This window comes from Balaenoptera ricei, chromosome 1 (assembly GCF_028023285.1).
Source record: "Balaenoptera ricei isolate mBalRic1 chromosome 1, mBalRic1.hap2, whole genome shotgun sequence".
NCBI lineage: Eukaryota > Metazoa > Chordata > Mammalia > Artiodactyla > Balaenopteridae > Balaenoptera > Balaenoptera ricei.
The window spans coordinates 110,139,256-110,165,360 of record NC_082639.1 but is presented as its reverse complement, the minus strand read 5'-3'; the positions used below and the strand labels follow the sequence as shown (position 1 = coordinate 110,165,360).

At 44.8% G+C, this 26,105-nt stretch overlaps 1 protein-coding gene across 1 annotated transcript; it reads left to right on the top strand.

Moving 5' to 3' along the window:
- Positions 1–1,379: 1,379 nt before the first annotated feature.
- Positions 1,380–6,637, top strand: S100A11 (S100 calcium binding protein A11). Its single transcript, XM_059901692.1, has 3 exons — positions 1,380–1,586; positions 5,294–5,446; positions 6,311–6,637. Exons 1-3 carry the CDS (start codon positions 1,584–1,586, stop codon positions 6,467–6,469), a joined length of 315 nt encoding a protein of 104 aa, XP_059757675.1. The 5' UTR covers positions 1,380–1,583; the 3' UTR covers positions 6,470–6,637.
- The last annotated feature ends 19,468 nt before the right edge of the window (positions 6,638–26,105 follow it).

Sequence of the window (26,105 nt, the reverse complement as noted above, 5' to 3'; positions counted from 1 at the left end):
TGAATGAATAAATTGAAGGAGTCATTCATTAATTAAGGTTAAATAGGATTTGCAAAGACAGATAGAAGCTAAGAAGTTTGGATTTGATATAAAAGGCATTAGAGAGCCATCTTGTTTGGTTCTTTTGTTGTGTTTCGTTTTTAAGCAGGCACTTGATCAGAGCTGTACATTAGAAAAATGTGTCTTTAACAGTCAATAGAACAGATTGGAGGGCAAGAGACCAGTTAGGAAACTGGAGGAAAGAGGGAATGCAAACCTAAACTAGAACACTGGAGGTGAGAATAGAAAATATGAGGGGCAGATCCAAGATAAAGTGTAAAAATAAAACTGATGGTACTTGGCACTCGATAAGATTTGCGGGTAAGAAAGGGATTTAGAGTCAAAACCTGGCTCCAAAGTTCTCAAGTCGGGAGAATAGAAGAATGGCAATACCATTAGCAGAGGTAAGGAAGACAGAAGAGAAACCGATTTAGGGAAAACAAGTATCTCTTGAATTGAGTTTGAGGCTCAGGTGAGACTTTGAAGTGGATTCAAGAACAACTGAAAATGTGGGTCTGGCGTAGGTGAGAAGAGATGAAGGTCTGCTCAGAAGTGACCAGCTGAGGCTGCAGGAGCAGAGGGGATGCCAGGAAGCAGTTTACACAATGCCCTGCAGCCCATTATCTTTCCTTTGCATCTATTCCCGTTTTTGAAGCCCTCTCAAAGCCATCATTTTATCTGATAGTCATAACAATCTTGTGAAGTAGGAAAGGAAAGGGCACCTACTTTTACAGGTAAGGAAATGGAGGCTCAGAGGACTGAGGGGTTTTGCCAAACGTATTGCAATGAAGTAATTACAGATCCAGGATTAGAACCCAGAGCTTCTGATTCTTCATACAACTCCCAACTCCGTTGCCAACTGCACACAGATAAATGCCCTACTTGCAGGGTTCAGTAGTTTGCAGTAGTACTGTACCGTTGCAGTTCTTTGGGGTCTAGGGTCTTGCTTTGTTTTGTTTGTTTTTTTAACTTTTCGGTTTAGAGAGAAGTCTGAGACAACGGTGCTCCAGCTGGCACAAATCACTACCTTTTAGTCTGTTAACGTCTCCAGTGTGAAAGAAGAGACAGCCCTGGTTTCTATGGAACTTATAGCCCACACTCCACGTTGCACGTTTTTCAAAGGGACCTTTCTGCCTGTCTAACATGAATGACCAGAAAGAGTTCGTGAGCTTGTACAGGGAAAAGATCCACGGACTTGGACAGACTTCTAGAAGACCGCTATGCAAAACTTTCAATTCGGAAAAGTCCAAAATCTTCAAGGTTCACGGGACATGGGAAAGAGATTCTTTAGGGCTCAGCGAAGACAATGGGTTTTGTGCGAGTTTTAAGGTGAAGCCGTGTGCTTGGCAAAGAAGGGCGACGGCGACCAGTCCGGATCCGCGCGGCGGCGGGCGGAGCGGAGGAGGGGGCGCGTGAGTCAGGCGGAAGCCGCGCGGGGCGGAGCCGAGTGGGGCCGGACCCTGGAGGCAGCGGACCTGGCCCGCCGCTTAGTTCACGCCTCGCCGCTCCTCGCTCGCAGCCCTGTGCTTCGCTCCTCTCCGAACATGGTAAGCCGCGCTTTTTGTCTTCCTCTTGCATGAAAAGAAAAAAGCAACAGCATACTTTTCACCAGGCTTGGTCTTTGATTTTTATGTGGACGTGGCAGGAAACAGAGCAGGACGAATGAATCTATGGCAGGGAATTAGGAAAGAGCGGATGGATGGAAGGAGCCCTGAATTATACCTGTAATAGCCTAGGGGTAGCAACGGGAGGTTCGTTTTCCAGGCGAAGGTCTAGGGTTGGGATAGAGGAAATGCACTGCGAGCCGCGCCCCGCCCGGAGCCCCGCACGGGGTGAAGCCGCCCCGACCCCTCGCTCAGCCGGGACGGGGGCGGGGGTGTCCGGCCGGTGCGGGACGCCCCTCGCCGCCGGTGTCCGCGGAGCCCGGGGTACGACCTAAAGACAGGGGCTGGAATTCTGCGCGGCGACGCTAGTTATGTACAGTTCTAGAGACCAGAAAGGGCACGTTTCAGACCTAGTGGTCTGAGCCCTAGGGGAAATCAGAGTTTCAGTAAACGACCCGCAAACGGCCAAGACGCAGAGACTGAAACTGAAGCGGGTCCCAGCTAGCCGAGCGGCGGCCAGGAATGTGGGAGGAGCCCGGCGCCCGGAAGCCCCCTCCTCCTTTCTTTTTCCCCTTAGCCCACCATCTTGTTAGGCGCTCACCCCGTCTCCTGTTTTTCTTCTCTCAGCTCCTGCCATCCCCATTTTGAACTCTATCTTTTCCATTAATCCACCTCCAAAATCTGCCTCTTCCTTGGCCTCTCCTTCGTGAAGGGAGGTCTGCAAACTTCCGCCCAAGGGCCAAATCGGGGTTCTGTTCGCCCACGAGCTACGAACGGATTTTACATATTTAAATAGTTGAAAGAAAGTTAAAGGAAGAATAATACTTTGTAACACGTGAAAATTATTTGAAACTCAAACTTAAGTGTTCATAAAGTTTTACTGGCGCACGGCTACGCCCATTCGTGAGTTTTCTGTGTGGTTGCTGCCCTGCTACAAAAGCAGAGTGACAGAGACCATATGAGCCGCACTGGCCTAAAACTTATACCATCTGGCCCTTTACAAAACACGTTTGCCAACCCCTGCTTTAGTCTGCCAGTCTGTACCCCCGACTGCTCTTTCTCCTTTCCGTGCAACAGCGAGGAATCAGTCTCACATGGAACCTTGAAAAGGCAGACCCAGGACCACCAAGCGGTGAAGACCTGGAATGACCGCCCCGGCGGAAGGTGGATGCCACCAGGGCTCCTTGGGAGGAAAGGGAGCATGTTAGTTAAGAATGAGAACTGCAATGCTTGAGTTTTTACAGGTGTTACTTTTTTTTTTAACTTTCTCAAATGTTGAGTGTTTAGCATGCATTTTTTAAAAATTATTTTTGTCTGAGTTGGATCTTCACTGCTGCGCGCGGGCTTTCTCTAGTTGCAGAGAGCGGGGGCTACTCTTTGTTGCAGTGCGAGGGCTTCTCATTGCTGTGGCTTCTCTTGTTGCGGAGCACGGGCTCTAGGTGCGCGGGCTTCAGTAGTTGCAATATTCCGGCTCAGTAGTTGTGGATCGTGGGCTCTAGAGCGCAGGCTCAGTAGTTGTGGCACACAGGCTTAGTTGCTCCGCGGCATGTGGGATCTTCCCCGACCAGGGCTGGAACCTGTGTCCCCTGCATTGGCAAGCGGATTCTTCACCACTGCGCCACCAGGGAAGTCCCTAGCATGCATTTTTTTAATTCTCTCACAGCACCCATTTATCATTCTGTTTTCTCCTTGCTATCATTGTTCCCATCAAATACAACTCTGAGGATGCAGTGATGGGGAGCACTGGCCTCCATCCAAGCAGGAGATCTCCTCTTCTCCTTCAGCCACTGCTCCAACTTGACCAAAGCTTTCCTGTCTCTGGGCCTCTCTGCCCCTCCAGCACTACAAATTTTGCAATTCCATTTAAGTAATTTGATAATTGTGTTTCTTTTCCTCTGGAAATTACCTCTGGGAAGAAATGCAGGGGTTTTAATTTTCTCCATGTGGCTGATAGCAACAGTTTTAAAGGGGAAAAAGAAATCTGTCAAGATTGACGTTAAGGAGAGAAAAAGGAAAAGCAGAAAGCCACTTTGAAACTGGAAAATCAAAAAGCAGTCTGAATTCCGCAAAGAAAAGAGTCAGAGGACACATCTGTAGGTCTAGAAAAAGGTCACAAAGCCCTTGTTCCTGTAATCTGACACATTAGTAAGACTGTGAGATTGCAGTCCTGGTAAGAAAAGCTGTTGTGCAAACACATCTGTTTCTAGGCTGTGGTATTTTGTTTCTCACCAAAACTCTGAAGCTACCAACACTTTTCTAAAGAAAAAGTTCTGACAATGTGACCGTTGAGGAAGAATCCATCTCCAGAAGGGGCTTTATAGATGCTTCCGGATGCAATGAGCACGGGGCACCTGGCTAGGCAGTTAAAGCACCTGGAGAGACTGAAGGAGGGAAGGAGACTGGCAGCTGTGCAGCTAAGAGCTCAGATCAATAACAGGGCTCACATCAATCCTTAACATATTAATTATGGGGCCTGAAAGCCTCCAGCTCTGGGCTCCAGGAAGTTCATCCCAAGAACAAATTAACGGGCTAAGTGCTACATTGCGAATGTCATCATCCAATGTGGACATTGTTAATGTTCAGAGAGAAAGCTTTGGAGGAAGGGTGTGGCCCTGCAAGTTTCCCAGAAAGTCTGCAGTTCCCCCTCTTATCCACCAGGGGGAGCCCACGAGTTCCTCACGTCTGGGGCCCAGGTGCTGGCTGGAATGAGGGGCAGACTCAGCATGACAGAATTTCCTTGAAGACTTCTGTTGTAAGGAAAGCAGAGCCCAGAACAGGATATGAACCTTGTGCTCCTTCTAGTGCAACCACAGCTGTGGTTCAGCTCCGTAGATGCGATGGGAGCTGTGTGAGCGGCAACCTAAGAGCCCCCATATCAACCTTCCTGGTGTGAAGTGACCAGAGAAGTTCCACCAGCCTTTTCTGTCAGAATTAGTGGCATCTGGGAGTAGAAGGAGCAAAGGCCAAGGGCTGCAGAAAGCAACCTGGAGGCTGAGATTGTAGAAGTAGCTCTGCCATGTCAGTTCCCTTCTCATGCCTGTTTCCTCACGTGTAAAATTAAGGGGTTCTAACTCTCAAATATGAAAGCTGCTTTCCAACATCCAAAAAATTCTCAGACCTACCCCATACACAATAATAACTATGCTTTTAGTTTTCTTCTAGAAAATGTATGAGTCCTGGGAATTCAGTATTCCTTTAAAAAGAAATGCCATTTCATTTATCACAGTAGCCTCTATATACCCTTGGAAAATAGGGAATTTTTTAATCTATAGACAATGCTTGGTATGCATATGGATTTGTGGATATATAGTTATACATATATTTACCCACACATTCTAAAAATATCAGTAAACCCTGTCACCTCACGCTCATCTAGGCAGTCTACTGCTTTCAAACACACCAGCATGCTCCATATTTACCCTCACTAATTTTCACCTGGAATAAACATGTGAGGAGATGTGGGGAGGAAGCCCACCGAATGTGACTTTCTGTGGTTGTCTTGGGCCCCTTATCCCCGTAAACAATGACCAAGTCTTTCAGGAAACTGCTTGACCCAAAATGAAGAGACGAGATCCTCTGGAGTTTTCCCTAGCACCCAGCTTTTGATATCTTGCCCTTGTCTGAACCCTGAATTTTTTTTTTTTCCAAAGGCAAAAACATCCAGCCCTACAGAGACTGAACGGTGCATCGAGTCTCTGATTGCTGTTTTCCAAAAGCATGCTGGAAGGGACGGTGACAACTGCAAACTCTCCAAGGCCGAGTTCCTTATCTTCATGAATACAGAGCTGGGTGCCTTCACAAAGGTATTGGTCCCTGCCCCCACCCCAAGGCCACCCACAGCATGAAACAAGACCCTGGCAGAATGGCTAGGAGTGAAGGACAGCAGCTGAGCCCCTAGGGCTGAGTGAGCTCTGAATGACTATTAAAGGACCTTCTGTTCTCCTCTTCTTTGAATAAAGTGTGTTCTAAAGATCAAAGTTATCAAACTGCACTGACATAGGTAGGGAACAGTGATTTTTTTCATTTAAGGAGAGGGGCTTACAAAATGGTAAATGGAGTAATAGAAGAGTTTTCAAATTTTATTCCTCCATCCCAAAGCCTCTAGGGCAGCCGTGTTCTGTAGAACTTTCTGTAGTGATGGAAATAATGTTCTATATATGCGCTACCTGATATGGTAGCCACTAGCAACTAAAGGACTGACTTTCTAAATTAATTAAGTAGCCATATGTAACCAGTGGATGTAAGTTTGTGTATGTGCTGGGGGCTTGGATGAGTGGAGGATGGGGCTGATTAGGCAGGGCCCGCATCCTCTTTCCACCTCAAATCACTCCGCTTTTATGTAGTTTGTATATTGGAGTTGCATGCAACACTTAGAAGAAGTTTTCCACTGTTTTTACAAAATCGAGTAACCCCTGCTGGTCACAGAAAGAACCCTGGACTAGGAGCTAGAAAAGCTGGGTTCGTGTCCTAGGTCTTCCGCTTAAGCCCCTCACTTCACCTGTTTGAGTCTGTTTTTGTCTCTGAAAAGTGCGAATATTAATAACCCCTACCCGGTACCTCACACTCTTGTAAGAATATAATGTGGAAACATTTTTGAAAGCATCTTAGAAAGTACAATATAAAGGTACTAATAAATATCATTATTATTTTTATTATTATCTTTGCAGAACCAGAAGGACCCTGGTGTCCTTGACCGCATGATGAAGAAGCTGGACCTCGACTGTGATGGACAGCTAGATTTCCAAGAATTTCTTAATCTTATTGGCGGCCTGGCCCTAGCTTGCCATGACTCCTTTATTAAGAAGTGTGCCTCTTCCCACAAGTAAATCGGAGGAGCCTTTGGGCCTGGCCTCCAGCCCCACTCCCTTTCCTTCAGCCTCCCAATTATCATCCACCCCTCACAGCCCACACATACCCTGAGCCCAGTGCACCCACCACCCCATGCAGGCCACTCCTGCTGGTAGTAATAAAACAATACTGTTCTTTGAAGCACACACTGGAGAGTCAGTAAATTTGTACAAGGGAGGGAGATGACTGGGAGGAATATAAATTAGATTGATGGAAACAGTTACCAGAAGTTGCAAAGTAAACAGTAAAAATGCATCTTGGGTGTATACATAATCATGACTAATGATACCAACATAATCATCTAAATTACTCAGACTGATGGAGAGACGTCACTTATTGTTCACTCATTAAACATCTATACACCCCTACTACAGGCACTGTCATAGGCTTTGAAGATACAGTCAGCAAGACAGACAAGGTCCTGCCTTCACTGAGGTTACCTTCTAGTGGGGGGAACAATAAATGAATAAAGAACTATGAGTGCAAAAAGATAGTTGTTGTCTTTCTGAAAGCCAAATTGAATTCTTTGCAAAAACTTGATTAGAGAAATTCACTGAAGATAACTGTGGTTGATGTAGGTGTAGCTGAAACAACTGTAAACAAATGTGAAAAACCTCATAAAAATCTAGAAGCATCTTTCACTCAGATTGCCTCACAAGTATCTTTAAATTCCTCCACTTAAAGGAACTGGGACTTCACCCTGGTGGTCCAGTGGCTAAGACTCCATGTCCCCAATGCAGGGGGCCCAGGTTTGATCCCTGGTCAGGGAACTAGATCCCACATGCTGCAACTGGGAGTTCACATGCCACAGCTAAAGATCCTGCATGTCGCAACTTAAAAAAAAAAAGATCCCACATGCTGCAAGGAAGATCCCTTGTGCAGCAACTAAGACCCAGTGCAGCCAAATAAATACATAAATAATAAATGTTTTTTAAAAAAAAGGAACTGAAAATCTGAGTGTGATTTATGCAAGAAAGGCAGTATAGGGGCTTCCCTGGTGGCGCAGTGGTTGAGAGTCTGCCTGCCAATGCAGGGGACACGAGTTCGAGCCCTGGTCTGGGAAGATCCCACATGCTGCGGAGCAACTAAGCCCGTGAGCCACAACTACTGAGCCTGCGCGTCTGGAGCCTGTGCTCCGCAGCAGGAGAGGCCGCGATAGTGAGAGGCCCGCGCACCGCGATGAAGAGTGGCTCCCGCTTGCTGCAGCTGGAGGAAGCCCTTGCACAGAAACGAAGACCCAACACAGCCAAAAAATAAATAAATAAATAAATAAATAAATAAAATTAAAAAAAAAAAAGGCAGTATAGCAAAATGTACACGTTTTAAGTTTAAATATTTCGAATATTTTGATGAATACCCATTTTAGCTGATTTTTTAAGTTAACCAGCCAGCTACTGGTCCCTACCCTTCAGAAAAGACAGTCTCTACCATTTCCCAATAAACTCTTATTCTTCTGCCTGCCCCAGCTTGATCTCTTCCACTCCTTTCTCCACCCTGTGACCAAAGAGTTTTTAAAGGCAAACTTGATGATGTCACTCCCTTGGTTAAAACCAAGCATTGATTCCTCTTAATAAGCAAGATGAAATCCACAGTTATCTTTGGGCACCCAAGGGCCTTCATGATGTGTCCCTAACCCCTTCTCCAGCCTCATTTCCACTTCTCTCTAGACTTGCCAAACACTCCTGAGCTGATAACTAAGTGCTGTGCCTCTGTCCCTTCATAATCTCTTCTTGCTGCCCTGAAAGCCCTTCGCCCCTTTCCCACCTTTTCCTACTCTATAGAGCAGCACAAGTGTCATCTCCCCTTATTCTGTGCCTCCACAGCACTCTGTTCTCACCTCTGTTACAGCACTTATCACTCTGTATTGCAACTGTGATGTCTTCCCAGACTTGACTTTGAACTCAGGAAAAGGGATCTAGTTAAATGCATCACTGTATCACTAGTACCTAGCGTGGTGCCCGGCATATAGTGGGTCTGAAAAAGTAGATAGTGCTATAAAATCAGACTTGGGACACTACGCATATCAGTCAGGGTTCCCACAGGAAACACGTGCACACTCACCAGGGTCACTGAAGAAAGTTTATTGAAGAGACTATTACAAAGTTGTGCTCAGGGATAAGAGAAACACAAGGGATGTCAAAGCACCAGGGACTAGCAAAATTAGGAAGCTGTTACCACCACTAGTCCTGACTGGGCAAACCAAGGAGCAGTTACTGGAAGCTAGCAAGAACCATAGGCAAGGGAGAGGGGTCCCCACAGATGCTGTGGCCTTGTTCATAGAAATACAGCCACTGTCAGACCACAGGCAGCAGGAGGGAGCCAGGGGAATAAATACCGATTTCTCTCTCTTCCCATCTTCATGATCTCCTGCCAGTGCGTCCCATGGGACAAGCCAACTGGAAAGCTGAGAAGGGCAGAGAAGCATAGAAAGTGGATATGGAGGGGCAAAGAGAATATCCATCACATCGTAGAAAGGTGAGATCATTATTTCCCTACCACAGAGTTACTCCTGTCAGAGAGAGAAGCAGAGGATAAAGTGCCAACGCTAATGCAAATATTTTTTAGTATATATCCTTAATTTATTAAATTTTTTTTGTGGTTAAATTTACATAACATGAAATTTAACATTTTAACCATTTTTAAGTATACAATTCAGAAGCATTAAGTACATTCATATTGTGGTGCGACCATCACCACTATTCATCTCCAGAACTTTTTCTTCCACGACGGAAATTTTGTACTCCCCACTCCCCTCTACTCCCATCCCTGGCTACAAACATTCTACTTTCTGTCTCTGTGAATTTCACTACTGCAGGTACCTCATACAAGTGGAATCATACAATATTTGTTTTTTTGTAACTGGCTTATTTCACTTAGCATAATGTCCTCAAGGTTCATCCATGTAGCGGCACATGTCAGAATTTCCTTCCTTTTTAAGGCTGAATAATACTCCATTGTATGTCCATTGTATGTATACATTACACTTTGTTTATCCATTCACCCACCAATGGACACTTGGATTGCTTCCACCTTTTGGTTATTGAGAATAATGCTACTATAAACATGGGTGTACAAATATCCATTAGAGTCCCTGCATTCAATTCTTCTGGATTATACACCCGGAAGTGGAATTGCTGTATCATATGGAAATTCTATGTTTAATTTTTTAGGAACCACCATGCCATTTTCCACAGCAGCTACACCATTTTACATTCCCATCAGCAATGTACAAGCAATGTCCAATTTCTTCACATCCTCACCAACACGTTATTTTCTGTGTTTTGGATAATATTCAACTTAACAGGCATGAAATGGTATCTCATTATTTTTATTTGCATTTCCCTAGTAATTAGTGATGTTGAGCAGCTTTTCATGTACTTATTAGTCACTTATATATCTCGATTGGAAAAATATCTATTCGAGTACTTTGCCCATTTTTTCCCCACTTTACTGAGGTATAATTGGTATAAAAAAACTGCACATAATTTATGTATACAATTTGGTAAATTTGTCCATTTTATAATTGGGTTGTGTGGTTTTTTATTGAGTTGTAGAAGTTCTTTATATATTCTGGATATTAATCCCTTATCAGATACATGATTTGCAAATATTTTCTCCCATTCTGTGGGTTGCTTTTTCACTCTATTGATAGTGTCCTTTGATGCACGAAAGTTTTTAATCTTGATAAAGTTTTAATTGTGAATGTATCTATTTTTCTTTTACTGCCTGTGTTCCTGGTGTCACATCCAAAAAACCATTGCCAGATCGAATGTAGAATTTTAAAAAAACAGAAAAAAAAATCAAGCAAAGATCCAACCCTTTTTAGGAAGGTTTGGGCCATGATGTTAGGACTTCTGCCAAGATTGAGGATGGAGCAAATACAGCAAGCCCCTTCCTACTGCAAATAATGCTGGATAAAATGGAACACCCCCCTCCCAAAATAAGTTTAAATACTTAGTTCAAAATTCAGAAAGAGAAATATCCAGATGCCAAAAGCAAAAAACGAACCCACAGTTGTAATTATGCCAGAATTGAGGTCATGTGAACCTAGGCTGCAGAACAGGAGCTCTTAGCTAAAGGAGACAAACCACTAAAGAGTTGCCCTATCAGTGATGAAGACTGAAAAACTCAGCCCACCACCCCAGACAAGACTCAGAATAAGCCATAGGGGGAACAAAGTTATCTGAGAGAAGTCAAAATGCTGCACATGTGCTTCCTGGAGGCATGGGGCTCAAACACACACTGCTGCTTTGTACAGAATCTCCAGGCTAAGAAACTGCCTTAAAAGTGCTCCAGAGCAGTAAACACAATAAAACCCTAGGCAAATGCAAACCACCTCATAGAGACACCCCAGGCATTTGCAGGATTTCCACAGAAGACAAATCCTGCTAAAATAGGCTGCAAACATTACAAACATTACACTGCACATGAGAGACTATCAGTATATGCAAAAGATGAGAGACTTTGCACCCAAGTAACGAGAGAGAGCAATCTGGAAAGGACTTCAACATGAGTATGTTTAAAATGTTCAAATAAATAAAGGCAGGAAGTAAGACACATAAAACAAGAACAGGGATACATGAAGTAGGAAAACAAAAGAGAAGCAAATAGAGAGTCTATACATGAAATATATAGTCATGCAAATATATAAAGGATCATGAAGCTGGACGTTGCACCAACAATTCCTGGCCCTGCTGGGGTGACGACGGGGAGGATCTGTCCCTGCCCGCGAGACCTCAGGAAGACCTCGCTGACTCACTGCACCCGGCCACCTCACAACAACCCTGTTGTACTCTCCACGAACCTGGTGAGAGATGGTTTGGGAATTTGGGCAGAGAGACAAGGAGGACCACACCTGTACAGCAAGATTGATCATTCACGCTTTGTTTCTCTGCTCTCTCTAATCTCCCCCAGTCACCAGTGAAAACATTCCTGGATGGCCACAGTCAAGAAAGAAGACTCTGAGAGGGAAAGACAAGTCTGCACTGGCTGGGAACTGGCTCTCAGTGACTGAAGCACCCTGTGAGAACAGGCAGCGAGGGCGGAGAGGAACAACGGTAATCCTGGGCCCTCGCCGCACCTCTCTCGGCTGAAACTGCAACCCACGCAGAGAGAAATGTTGCTGTCGCCAGATTCATATTTCATCCTCACAGCGACTTAGTGTCAACATTATCTTAAACATGATGCATGGAGTCGCCAGAACTTCTGGTAGGAATCAAAACAAAGAGAACTCAGGAACGTTGTAAGTCCAGTCTACAAAGAGATTAACTTCTGACAGAGGAAGAAAACCAAATGTGGAAGTTGGAGAAGGTGTACATTAACATCACCTGGGCAGCAGAGGTTGCTTCATAAATGCTAGCAACCCTCTCCTCATTTCATCACCATTAAACCTCCTGAATGGATGGTTGAAACTTTTGTTCTCACCCTGCTGACTTCTGGGGAGGGGAGAGGAACTAGATATTGAGTTCAATCAACAATGGCCAATGATTTAATCAATCATGCCTATGTAATGAAGTCTCCATAAAAACCCAAAAGGATGGGGTTTGGAGGACCTCTGGGTTGGTGAACACATGGAGACAAGGAGAGAGGGGAGCGCTCTGAGGGGACGTGGAAACTCTGAGCCCCTTCCCGCAAGCCTTGCCCTATGCATCTCTTCCACCTGGCTGTTCCTCAGTTATATTCTTTATGTAACCAGTAATCTAATAAATAAAATGTTTCTCTGAGTTCTGTGAGCCACTGTAACAAAGTGACGGAACCCAAGAAGGAGGTCATGGGAACCTCCAAAGTATAGCCAGTCGGTCAGAAGCACAGGTGACAACCTGGACTTTCAATTGGCTCTGAAGTGAGGAGAGGGAAAGGACTGAGCCCTTAACGTGTGGATCTGACCCTATCTCCAGGTAGATAGTGTCAGAATTGAGTTAAATCGTAGGACACCCAGCTGGTGTCAGAGAATTGCTTGGTGGTGTGGGGAAAAAAACACACACACAGTAGTTGGTGTCAGAATCATTACCTAGCATCCTCTAAGAGTGACCAATGGGGGACTTCCCTGGCAGTTCAGTGGTTAAGACTCCATGCCTCCAATTCAGGGGACGCAGGTTCGATCCCTGGTCTGGGAACTAAGATCCCACATGCCACACAGCGTGGCCAAAAAAAAAAAGTGAGCAATGGGATCGTTTTGCTGTCATTATTTAGTAACATTATTAACTCATAGATTTAAGCATATTAAATATGTTTCTGTTATTTTCCTTATCAATACTCATATTGTCTCATGTTTGGCCAGTGGGAGGTCCTTTGAGTTGGGGCCTAAGTTCCTATGACATGACCCTAGTAGTCTTTGATAACTTCCTTCTTCCTGGTATAAGATGTTCCTAGATCATCTAGTGCATTTCCTGCACCAGACCTTTCTTCAAGGATCCCTTCTTCCTTTTAGCAGCCTCTCATCCTTTTTGTTTCCTTTGCCCACTCTTCTTCCTGTTCCTTAAGACTCAAACTCAGTCTTTGACCTTCTCCTCTTATGTCCCTAGTTTCTCCCATCAATGAAAGTCATAACCAGTCACACTTCAACTAGCACTCCTTGCTGGCCTATATGTCTGCATTCTTTTTTTTTTTTTAATAAATTTATTTATTTATTCTTGGCTGTGCTGGGTCTTCTTTGCTGCGCGCAGGCTTTCTCTAGTTGCGGCGAGCGGGGGCTACTCTTCGTTGTGGTGCGCGGGCTTCTCATCGCAGTGGCTTCTCTTGTTGCGGAGCACAGGCTCTAAGCATGCGGGCTTCAGTAGTTGCGGCTCGTGGGCTCTAGAGCACAGGCTCAGTAGTTGTGGTGCACGGGCTTAGTTGCTCCGCAGCATGTGGAATCTTCCTGGACCAGGGCTCGAACCCGTGTCCCCCGCATTGGCAGGCGGATTCTTAACCACTGCACCACCAGGGAAGTACAATTTCTGCACTCTTAACAATAATAAGCTCTTCAACCTAGTTTGAACCTGCACCATCTGCCCTCCAAATTCTCGGGCCTTTGGACTGAGACTACATTATCACACCAGCTTTCCAGGATCTCCAGCTTGCAGGTAAATTTTGTAGAACATGTGAAATTAGGCCAAATAGAGGGGAGGGGAACAACAAATAGATTACCTCTGCACCTTTGCTGTTTCTTCCTTCACATGGAATTCAATTTGACATGATTCAACTTAACTTTATTGTCTTCCATGTCCTAAATGTTGTACCCTTATTGTTGGCATTAATAGTAATAATTCTAGGGCTTCCCTGGTGGCGCAGTGGTTGGGCGTCTGCCTGCCGATGCGGGGGACGCGGGTTCAGGCCCTGGTCTGGGAGGATCCCGCGTGCCGCGGAGCAATTGGGCCCGTGAGCCACAACTACTGAGCCTGTGCGTCTGGAGCCTGTGCTCCGCAACGGGAGAGGCCGCGGTGGTGGGAGGCCCGCGCACCGCGATGAAGGGTGGCCCCCGCTTGCCGCGGCTGGATGGGGCCCTCGCGCGGAGGCGAAGACCCAACACAGCCATAGATGGATAAATAAATAAATAAATAAATAAATAAAAATTTTAAAAAAAATAGTAATAATTCTAATAGCTAAAACTTATTAAGTACTTACTGTGTGTCTAAGAGCTTTACATATATTATATCTTAACAAGTATTCCTCAACAATCCTATAATATAAGCACAATTATTAATGCCTATTTTATAGAGTAAGACACTAAGGCACAGAGAGACTGAGAACTTTTTCCAGGTCTCACAGCAAATAAAAGGCAAGGCCAAGTCTGCCTGACTCCTCATGATGGTTAATTTTATGTGCCAGCTTGATTGGGCAAAAGGGATGCCCAGATAGCTGAAAAAATATGATTTCTGGGTGTGTCGTGAGGGTGTTTCTGGAAGAGATTAGCATTTGAATTGGTGGACTGAGTAAAGCAAGAGGTCCTCCCCATGTGGGTGGGCAGCATCAGATCCCTTGAGAGCCTGAATAGACCAGAAGACAGAGGAAGGGCGAATTTGCCCTCTCTAAGCTGAGACATCCACCTTCTCCTGCTCTCGGACTTCGACACTCCTGGTTTTCTGGCTTTCAGACTCAGGTGGGGACTGGCAACATCTGCCCTCCGAATTCTTGGGCCTTTGGACTTGGACTACATTATCGCACCAGCTTTCCGGGATCTCCAGCTTGCAGACAGCATATCATGGGACTTCTCGTCCTCCATCACCTCATGAGCCAATTGATACAATAAATTTCCTTCTATATGTATCTATATATGCTCTTGGTTATGTTTCTCTGGAGAACTCTGACTAAAACACTTCCAAACTCTATCTTGACCACTAATCCATTTGTTGTTTCCCTCCCCTCTATTTGGCCTAATACCACATATTCTACAAAACTTACCTCAAGTCTCGGGTCTTCTAAGAAGCCTCCCTTCCTACTCTGACCAGTGTGACTCGCCCTGTCCCTCAACTACTTCACTACCAATGAGGCGCTTAAGAATACACTGCCACGCAGCTTCGTTCCACTTCAGCTGCAGATTCTGATTCCCTGAGTCTGTGGTGGAACCTGAGATTCTGCATTTCTAACAAGCTCCCAGGTGATGCCGCTGCTGCTGGCCCATGAACCACATTTTAAGTAGCCAGGATATAGCAGACATACACATATAACTTCATCAAGTATATTTACCAAAATATGAACAATGGTTATCTCTGGATGCTCCATTTGTTCTTTATATGTTTCTGTATTTTTCATTTTTCTATCAATGGATACCGTTTACTTTTATAATCAGAAAAAGGTATATAAGTATTAAGCTTTTGGGACTTCCCTGGTGGTCCAGTGGGTAAGACTCCATGCTCCCAATGTAGGGGGCCTGAGTTCAATCCCTGGTCGGGGAACTAGATCCCACATGCATGCTGAAATTAAGAGTCCGCATGCTGCAACTAAGAAGCCCACATGCCGCAACTAAAAGATCCCGCATGCCACAACTAAGGATCCCACATGCCACAATTAAAGATCCTGCATGCCACAAAGAAGATCCCACATGCCGCAACTAAGACCCAGCGCAGCAAAAATTAATTAATTAATTAATTATTTTTAAAAAGTATTAAGCTTTCAATGTTCCTCCCAGTATTCAAAATAAAGTTCAGATTTCTTCACTCAGCACCAGTAGCTCTTTGTGATTTGGCCCTTCACAGATTCTATGTCTGGATCTCCTGCAAGCTCCCAGGTACCCACACATCCCACATACCCACCAAACCTTCCAAATCATCTGTGGTTCTCTGGATGCCTCTCCCTTACTCCCTCATCCCCCCACCTTCTTCACCTGGCTCTTACTCATCCTTCAGGTTAGCCTCAAGTGGCTCCCCCTCCAGGAAGCCTCCCCAGCTCCCCTATCTCTGCTCTCTTCTCTGCACTCCAGCCAACAATCAGAAGCACTTTGACCATAATACTTTTCACCTTACATGTTTTATTTTTCTGCCTGGCCTGCTAGAGTGGGGTTCCTGAAGACAGAGACTATGTCTTTCTATATTTTTCTATATTTTCTATATTTCTATATCCTCGCATTTAGATAGTGCCAGGCATATAGTTGGCACTCAGTACGTTTCTGAATGAATATACAAAAATGATTTGTATAATAAAGTGCAATGGCTTTTCCAAATATTGGTTATTATTATCCTCACTTTGAAGATGAAAAAACAAATTCAGAGAGGTTAGGTAACTGGCCCTAAGTCTCAAAGCTAATGAATGGTAGAACCTGGTTACCATGAGGTCTATATATATATACATATATACGTATATGTGTGTATATATATATATATATATATATAATTATTCTAAGTTGCTGATGTCTTAATTTCAAATGCATTTTAACAACCCTGCATTTTTACTTCCCTCTTCCCATGATTATTGTTTTTGACATCATATTTTATATCTTTTTGTTTTGTGTATCCCTTAACTATTTATTGCAGATATAGATGATTTTACTACTTTTGTTTTTTAACCTTCCTACTAGCTTTATACATGGTTGGTTTACTACTTTTTCTATATATTTGTATTTTCCAATGAGTTTTTTCCTTTCGTAATTTCTATGTTTCTAGTTGTACCTTTTCTTTTTTGCTTAGAGCAATTCCTTTGACATTTCTTTTTTTTCTTTTTTTTTTTAAAGATTTAATTTTATTTATTTTTGGCTGCGTTGCATCTTCGTTGCTGCACGCGGGCTTTCTCTAGTTGTGGCGAGCAGGGACTACTCTTCGTTGCAGTGCATGGGCTTCTCATTGTTGCAGAGCACAGGCTCTAGGCGCGTGGGCTTCAGTAGTTATGGCGCACGGGCTTAGTTGCTCCACGGCATGTGGGATCTTCCTGGACCAGGGCTTGAACCTGTGTCCCCTGCGTTGGCAGGCAGATTCTTACCCACTGCGCCACCAGGGAAGTCCCCCTTTGACATTTCTTGTAAAGCTGGTTTGGTGTTGCTCAACTCTTTTATCTTTTACTTGTCTGTAAAACTTTTGATCTCTCCATCAAACCTGAACAAGAGCTTTGCTGGGTGGAGTATTCTTGTTGTAGGTTTTTTCCTTTCATCACTTTAAATATATTGTGCCACTCCCTTCTGACCTGCAGAGTTTCTGCTGAAAAGTCAGCTGATAGCCTTATGGGAGTTCCCATGTACGGAACTTGTTGCTTTTCCCTTGCTGCTTTTTTTTTTTTTTAAGCTTTATTTATTTTATTTTTTATTTATTTTTTGGCTGTGGCGGGTCTTAGTTGCAGCACGCGGGATCTTTTATTGCGGTGCGCAGGCTCTTCATTGCAGTGCGCGGGCTTCTCTCCAGTTGCAGCGCACAGGCTCAGTAGTTGTAGCGCGTAGGCTTAGTTGCCCCGCAGCATGTGGGATCTTAGTTCCCCGACCAGGGATGAAACCGGTATCCCCTGCATTGCAAGACGGATTCTCAACCACTGGACCACCAGAAGTGGTGGAAGTCCCTCCGTTGCTGCTTTTAATATTCTCTCTTTAATTTTTGCCATTTTAATTACAATGTGTCTTGGTATGGTCCTCTTTGGGTTGATCCTATTTGGGACCCTCTGTGCTTCCTGGACCTAGGTGTCTGTTTCTTTTCCCAGGTTACAGAAGTTTTCAGCTATTATGTCTTCAAACATGTTCTCTGCCCCTTTCTCTCTTCTCCTTCCAGGACCCCTATAATATAAATGTTAGTACACCTGATATTGTCTCAGAGGTCTCTTAAACTGTCCTCATCTCTTTTTATTCTTTTTTCTTTTCTCTGCTCAGCTTCAGTGATTTCCACTATTCTGTCTTCCAGCTCACTGATCCATCCCTCTGTATTGTTTAATCTACTGTTGATTCCTTCTAGTGTACTTTTTTAATTTCAGATATTATATTCTTCATCTCTTTAGTTCTTCTTTATATTTTCTCTTTATTAAAAACTTCTCACTGTATTCATCCATTCTTCTCCCAAGCTGTTTGATCATCTTTATGATCACTACCTTGAACTCTTTATTGAATACATTACCTATCTCTACTTCACTTAGCTTTTCTGGGATTTTATCATATTCCTTTGTTTGAAACATGTTCTTCTGGTGCCTCATTTGCCTAATTTGTTGTTTATATTTCTATGTATCTGGTAGGTTGGTTATATTTCCCAACCTTGGAGAAGTGGCCTTTTATAGGAGATGTCCTATGTGTCCAGCAATATACTCCCCTCTGGTCACCAGAGCTGTATGCTCTAGGGGCACCCCCTATGTGGGCTGCGTGGGTCCTGCTGTGGTGGCTGACTACTGTGGGCAGTCTGGTAGGCATGGCTCATCCCTTGTCCAGTTGGCTGCCAGGCCCCACCTTGTGCAGAGGCTGCCAGCTGCTGGTTGATGAAGCTGGGTCACAAGGCAGCTAGCTGCAGAACCCCAGGGGGGTCCTAAGGCTAGTGCTGGCACACTGGTGAGCAGAGCCAGGTTCTAGGGTGGGTGGTTGTGAAGCCAGGGTTCCCAGATCTAGTGTTGACCTGCTGGTAGGCAGGGCTGGTTCCTGACACAGATGGCTACAGTTTCCAGGGTGTCCCAGAGCTGATGCTAGCCCATTGGTGAGTGGGGATAGATCCTGGGGTGGCTGGCTGAAGAGTCCAATGTGTCTCATAACTGGTGTTGGTCTGCTAGTAGCTGGGGCTGGGGCCCAGTGGTCTCTGGTTACAGGGCCCTGGGGGTCCTGAAGCTGGTGTCAGCCCGCTGGTGGGTGGGGCTGGGTCCCAGGACCACTGGTTGAGGGGCCCACAGGCTGTGTTGGCCAGTTGGTAGAGAGGGCCAGGGCCCAGGGGGCTCCCAGGGCTTGTTCTGGCCTGCTGATGTGTTGGCTGTGTCTTGCCATGGCAGATTGCAGGGCTGCAGTGCTCCTGGGGCTACTGTCTGCCTGCTAGTGAATGGTGTTGGGGTCCAGGGGATGTGGAATGAGCCTGGCTGGGAAGAACTCTGCAGGAGTGGAATCCTGCCAGGACCCTGCCTGACCATGAAACACGCACAGGTAGCCAAAGGTCAGTGCTCAGGGAAACAGACAACTGGGACAGCCTGTGTCTACACACTCTTAACAAAGCAGGTCATTTCCAGTTAGAAATCCCACCGGCAGCATTTTTATCACCTTCCTTCCGAAGCCAGTGTTTCCTCTCCGCGTTGGGCAGGCACCACAATACTCCAGGTGCCCGGGCTGGACAATTCTGGGTAGCTGTGCTCGTCCTCTCCCTCACGCCCTGCAGCTCAGTAATGGCAGCCCTGAGGACTCTTCCTGCAGATTTTTCTCAGATCTGTACCTTCCTGTCTACTCTTACCACCACCATTCCAGTGCAGGCCTGTATCATCACCAGCTTCACCCCCATCATCTCCTGGCCCCCATTCTCTCCCACCTCCGGTAGTCAGTGGTTCTGGCTTCTGCAGTTTAGTTGTATCTACAATTTATTTTTTTTTAATTAATTAATTTATTTATTTATTTTTATATTTATGGCTGTGTTGGGTCTTCATTTCTGTGCGAGGGATTTCTCCAATTGCGGCAAGTGGGGGCCACTCTTCATCGCGGTGCGCGGGCCTCTCACTATCGTGGCCTCTCCTGTTGCGGAGCACAGGCTCCGGACGCACAGGCTCAGTAATTGTGGCTCACGGGCCTAGTTGCTCCGCGGCATGTGGGATCTTCCCAGACCAGGGCTCGAACCCGTGTCCCCTGCATTGGCAGGCAGATTTTCAACCACTGCGCCACCAGGGAAGCCTGTATCTACAATTTAAATCTGTAGTCTGGAACTCAAAAGCATCAATAATCTAGCCCTTATCCCTCACCCTAACCCTTTTTCTAGCTGTACTTGCTCCTTCTCTAAACGTGTCCTGCACATTTGCTCCTCTGTGTTTTTATTCATGTTACTCCTCCCCCGGATGGTCCTCCTCTCAGCACCTGTTCCACATGCCCCATCGATGCCTATCAAATGGGATAGAGACCCAATGTTCAAGGCTCTCTTCAAATCTTATCTCCCGTGAAGTTATGCTTAAGGATCCCAGCAAAGGAAGCCTGCTCTTCTAAATTCTTGCTGGTCTTACTGTCTACACCCAGGCAACACTGGCCATACACACTACCTCCTATTAGAGCTATTTGGGAATATTCCCATGTTCCTGCCTAGATTATGGCTACATTCCCAAGCAGCTGTCCTGTTGCTGCTCTACCCAAAAAAAAGCAGAGGGGGGTGGTGGCAATAGGGAGGCTTTAACAGTAGGCTTATCTGGGTTCTAATAGGGCCATACAGATGCCCTTAGGTAAGTTATTATTTAAACTCTCTGAGCTTCCCTTCCTCATCTGAAAACACACTTAGCATCTGTCTTACAGGGATTTTATGAGACTTAGAAATAATATATGTAAACCACAATAAATTACAATAATCATAATTTTAATCTATCTAAAATACTTCTTGGGGTGATTATAAGGAACAAATAAAATAACACATGAGACAGAGCTTTGTAGACTATGAAATTATTATGTTAATTTTTAATAAGGGAGACCTGGACTACATTTTTCTTTTTATATGACATGACCAATATAGACCTCAAAGATGCCCCCCATTAATTACCAGCAAGTATATCCTCCAATATCCAGGCACTTGGGTTTTCAGAATATCTGTGCTCAAAACTGTTAGAATGAATGCGCTTAAAAGGCAACCAATAAAACTGGTTGAATTCTATGTCCCAATTGAGGCTTTTATCTATATAGCACCAAACGCTAGTTCAACCTAATGTCTCTATTTTCATGCTTTTTTTTTTTTTTTCATCATGTACACAGAGCATTACTGTTCCCACTGTTCAAGCCCTGAGAAATGCTACCAAAGGAATGAGCCACTGGGGCAGGGTTCCCACCTAAATCACAGCCTCCATCTCAGGACAGCTCTGTACACTTCCCAGCACCAGCTTCAACCCTCGGGTTTCTCAACAAGGCTTCCTGCTCCATATGCTGCCAGGCCCAGTCAGGAGAAAGCAAACCCAACTGCAGAGCTACGCACGCTGCAGCCACCAGAGGGTCCCACAGCATTAGCTAGGAAGCAAGGACACACCCTCTCCTAGCACAAATCTCCACCAAGCTTACATTTCCCCGGTGCCTCACTAGCTTCCAGCCCCCAAACAGGATTGCCTGGAACCCCCAGAGCTACTTGCTGGCTAATACTGTTGAGGCACCAGTTCATACTAAGTGGCCAGCTTTTCACAAGGGGTTTGTGTCACCAGGGCCCCATGGAGTCACATTTCTGTGGGTCTGAGAACTCCTCAGCTACATTCCAGTATCATCCATGAACACAGAGTATCTGGGGCTTAAATAACTTTCCCTTTCATACAGCCCACAGAATTTCTGTCTGGAACACCACTTCCTCTCAAGTTTTAATAAAGAAAAGGTAACTGCATATGAGACTGGCAGACTACAGCCCATGATGGGCAGGTCTTATCTTGCAGAGTTCTCCCCCAACTCCAAGCATTCTTGGGGTCCAGACAAGCTGGTGTTCTGTTCTGGACTGATTACTTAACTCAAGGTACAGCATCCTTTTTTCTTCCTCCTTTGAAGAGATCTGGAAAATCAGAGTCCCGTATGACTAGAAGATGGAAGAGAAAGGCTAGAATTCCCAGGTTTTTCTTTGTCGGCTACCCCAATCCATAACATAAGTGGACCCGCAAACTTGTGACTGATTTTCATTAAGGTTTTTTTTTTATAAATTTATTTATTTTTGGCTGCTTTGGGTCTTCGTTGCTGCGCACAGGCTTTCTCTAGCTGCGGCGAGCAGGGGCTACTCTTCGTTGCGGCGCACAGGCTTCTCATTGCAGTGGCTTCTCTTGTTGCAGAGCACGACGGGCTCTAGGCGCGCGGGCTTCAGTAGTTTGGTGCACGGGCTTAGTTGCTCCGTGGCACGTGGGATCTTCCCAGACCAGGGCTTGAACCAGTGTCCCCTGCGTTGGCAGGCAGATTCTTAACCACTGTGCCACCAGGGAAGTCCCTCATTAAGGTTTTGTCTGTCTCTTTTTTGAGTGTTTAAAAAGAGGCTCGATATATTCAGGAAAATACTTTAAAATAATTAAAAGACCTTGAGAGGTTGGCTCCTACCTTCAGGATGGCTGCACATAAATCACTTCATATAATCCCCATAATAACCTACCCCCACCCAGGATAGGAATATGAAGTCCATTTTATGGATGAGGAAACAGAAGGCACGGAGACTTACTTGCCCATGGCACAAAGCAATCATGCAGCAGAGCCAGGTTTCAACACAAGTCTGTCTGGCTCCAACCCACCCTCCACTTATTAATAATAATTATAGTTAACAGGAGTGGGGCACTTACTATGTGCCAGGCACTCTGCTAAGTATTTACTCATTTATAGCCACAATATTTCTAGGAGGCAGGTATTCCTTTTGAGTCCATTTTCCAGATGAGAGAACTGAGGTTTGGAAAGGTTGGTGACATGTCCAAGATCACATAGCTAATGAGTGTCAGAGAAAATATGATTCACTCCCCAAGCCTGCGCTCTTAACCCCTGTGATATGTAGCCAAACTGTCTCTCCGAATGTCCAGTCCCCCTCCCCCGTGCTCCCCTTGCTGCAGGCACACTGGTGGTTTTCAATTCCCATCCCAGACCAAGCCCCTCCCCACCTCCCAGCCTCTGCATGTGCTTTTCCCTCCACCCAGAAAGCTTCCTCCTAGTCCCTCCCTTATTTGCAACCCTAGTTCCTCTTCTTCCTCTAGGTCTGAGTTCCAATGTCCCCTCTTCAGTGTAGTCTTCCCTGACTTTCTACTTCGATTCTTATCTCACTCAGATCCTTGTTTTTCCCATCAAGGCACTCATTACAACTTACCCAAAATTTTATATTAGTTTCATTTTACTTGTATTTTATTTGCCTTTCCCGCTAGAATGAAAGGCCTATGAGGGCAGAAATTTGTCTGTCTTGGTCCCTGACATATCTCCAGTAGCCAGAAGATTCCAGGTATTAATAGGTGCTCTGTAAATATTTAATAGATTATAATCATTAGAATTTGCAGCTCACCAATAGAAGAAAGCAGATGGTTTCCAACCCCAAGCTAAGAGTTCTCCTGTGTTAAAAAAAGAAAGGTTTCAGCTTCTGCTGCTCCAAGAGATAAGTTAGCACAGCAAGCACAGCCTCAAAGGAGTCCTCCCAGTGCCCTAGAAGGAAGTCTGCTCAAAGGTGTTCACCCACAAATCCCACACCAGGGACCCTGGGCCACAGAACAGACCTGCTTGGCCTCCTTAAAGCTTCTTCTCTGCGGGGAGGGATCACACAGAATCTGATCTGCTGCCCAGAAGCTGCTGCTTACCAGGGCTGAGCTGGATGCCTCAGGGTCATGAGCCAGTTCATTCTTTGTCATCAGCCCAGACGACAGGCGTCTATCCCTATTTTACCCATTAGGAGACTCAGGTTCACAGTGGTGAAACAGCTTTCCCAGAGCCACGCAGCTGGTAAGTGGGAGAGTCACTCACTCCTCCTTTAACATTCTTCAGTGGCTCCTTGTCACCTTCAGAAATGAACTCCAAATTCTTTAGCATGTAACAGAGCAGGACCCTATAGAACTTTCCTGGGACAGACCCCTCACCACCTTGTCCTCTGCCTGCCTCCTTTTTGTAGAAAAGCTGTAGTCTCCCAGGCCGCCCCTGAGTCACAAAAGCCTGGCTCAAGAGTTAATGACTGAGAGGATGTGAACATGTAGTGGCAAAAAGAGCAGTTGGGCCAGGAGAACTTATAAGAATTTAAACAGTAAATCGGCCATACGGCAGTCACAGAATCTTTAGTTCTTATCTGAAGTATACAGATAAGAGTATCTGATGCACACTTCCTGAGTTGTTTTACAGATGCTAAAACCCCCACTAAATGGAAGAAGTTAACTACTTGATGACCATAAGCACTGTAGCCCCCAGAGCTACTGGAGCCTGAGGATTGATAATGTTAACCCCTGTGACACAGCCCTGCTACTTCACCACCAATCAATCAGAGAATTGTGCACAAGCTGATCACACACCCTGCGACTCCCCTCCCTCACCTTGCCTTTAAAGATGCTTCCCCAACCTAAATGTCCATCAACAGAGGAATGGATAAAGAAGATGTGGTACATATATACAATGGAATATTACTCAGCCATAAAAAGGAACGAAATTGGGTCATTTGTAGAGACACGGTTGGACCTAGAGACTGTCATACAGAGTGAAGTAAGTCAGAAAGAGAAAAACAAATATCGTATATTAATGTACATATGTGGAATCTAGAAAAATGGTATAGATGATCTTATTTGCAAAGCAGAAACAGAGACGCAGACATAGAGAACAAACATATGGACACCAAGGGGGGAAGAGGGGGTGGGATGAATTGGGAGATTGGGATTGACATATATACACTATTGATACTTTGTGTAAAATAGATAACTAATGAAAACCTACTGTGTAGCTCAGGGAACTCTATTCAATGCTCTGTGGTGACCAAAATGGGAAGGAAATCCAAAAAACGAGGGGATATTTGTATACATGTAGCTGATTCACTTTGCCGTACAGCAGGCTAACACAACATTGTAAAGCAACTATACTCCAATAAAAATTAATTTTAAAAAGTAAAAAATAATAAAAATGCTTCCCTGAAACCCATGGGGGAGTTCAGGTTTTTGAGCATTAGCTGCCCAGGACTTCTTGTCTGGCACCTACAATAAACGCTGCACTTTCCTTCGCCACAACCTGGGGTCAGTAGATTGACTTTACTGTACACTGGCGAGCAGACCGATGTTTGCTTCAATAACAAGCAGAGTATCCCAGGTGCCCTGGAGAAAGGCACCTCCTCTTGAGACTCATCCCCATCTGAGGCCCTAAGGGACTTTGCACTCCCCCCATGCAGAACTGAGGCAATTCCTGGAATAGACACAATACCTCACAATTCCATGCCTTGGCACATGCTTTTCCCTCCTATCTGCCCACCCACAGAATGTGGCTAACCCTTACTGGTCCTTTAAGATCCCCATAAACAAACAAACAAAAAGGACAGTCCCTGATAGGAATCTATCCTAAGAAAATAAACATGGGCAAAGATGTTTATTCAAAAGTAGTTCTTTTATATATAATTATTATTTATGACAGTAAAAAAATGGTAACAACCTAAATGTTTGAAAAATATGGGAAATGTTTAATAAATTGTATTTCCCTATTTAGGGTGTACTAGTAAAGCCACACTTGGGGGTTTGCTGTTTTGTTTTGTTTTGGGGGTTGCCAGCAAAAAGTCTTGACCAGGCAACTGTAAATTGGTAGTTCTCAACTGAACTGCCATGGAGGACTGCTGTGACTCCTTACTAGAGCTCCGTAATTGGTGAATAAAGTTTCCTTTTGCTACAACTATGATTCAAACCATTAATACAATGCTTTGGAAACCCAGGACTTTGGAAGTCCTGTCCATCTTGTGGAGCTGCAGCCACTAAGACATGGGAGCCCTCAGAATCTGGCCAGCAGGCCAAAGAAGAGAGTAGAGAAGCCACAATGTAATTGAATACAGTTTTCCCTTGGTACCCTTGTGGGTACTGGTTCCAGAAACTCCCCCCATACCAAAATCCACGGATGCTCAAGTCCCTTATATAAGATGGTACAGTATCACATATAACCTACACACATCCTCCGATATACTTTAAATCATCTCTAGATTACTTGTAATACCAAATAGAATGTAAATACCATGCAAATAGTTGTAAATAGTATGTAAATGCAATGTAAATAGTTGCCAGAAAAGGCAAATTCAAGTTTTGTTTTTTGGAACTTTCTGGAATCATTTTTCTGAAAATTTTCGATCCATGGTTGGTTGAATCTGAGGATGAGGAACCCCCAGATATGGACAGCCAACTGTAGTTACTTGTTGAGTGGGAAAAAAAAAAAAAAATGAGTGAGTAAATGAACAATCATGCTCTTGATATTTAATGACATACAAAGTAATAAAGATATGGTATTATGGGACAAAAATAGAATACATAATTTTATAATCAGTGTGGTCACAATTTAGGAATTTCACATCAGAAGCAAAAAGAATGAATTTGCTTATTTTTAACAATTTTCAGCACTTCCTAGCTCTTCACTAAATAACTACCACCCAA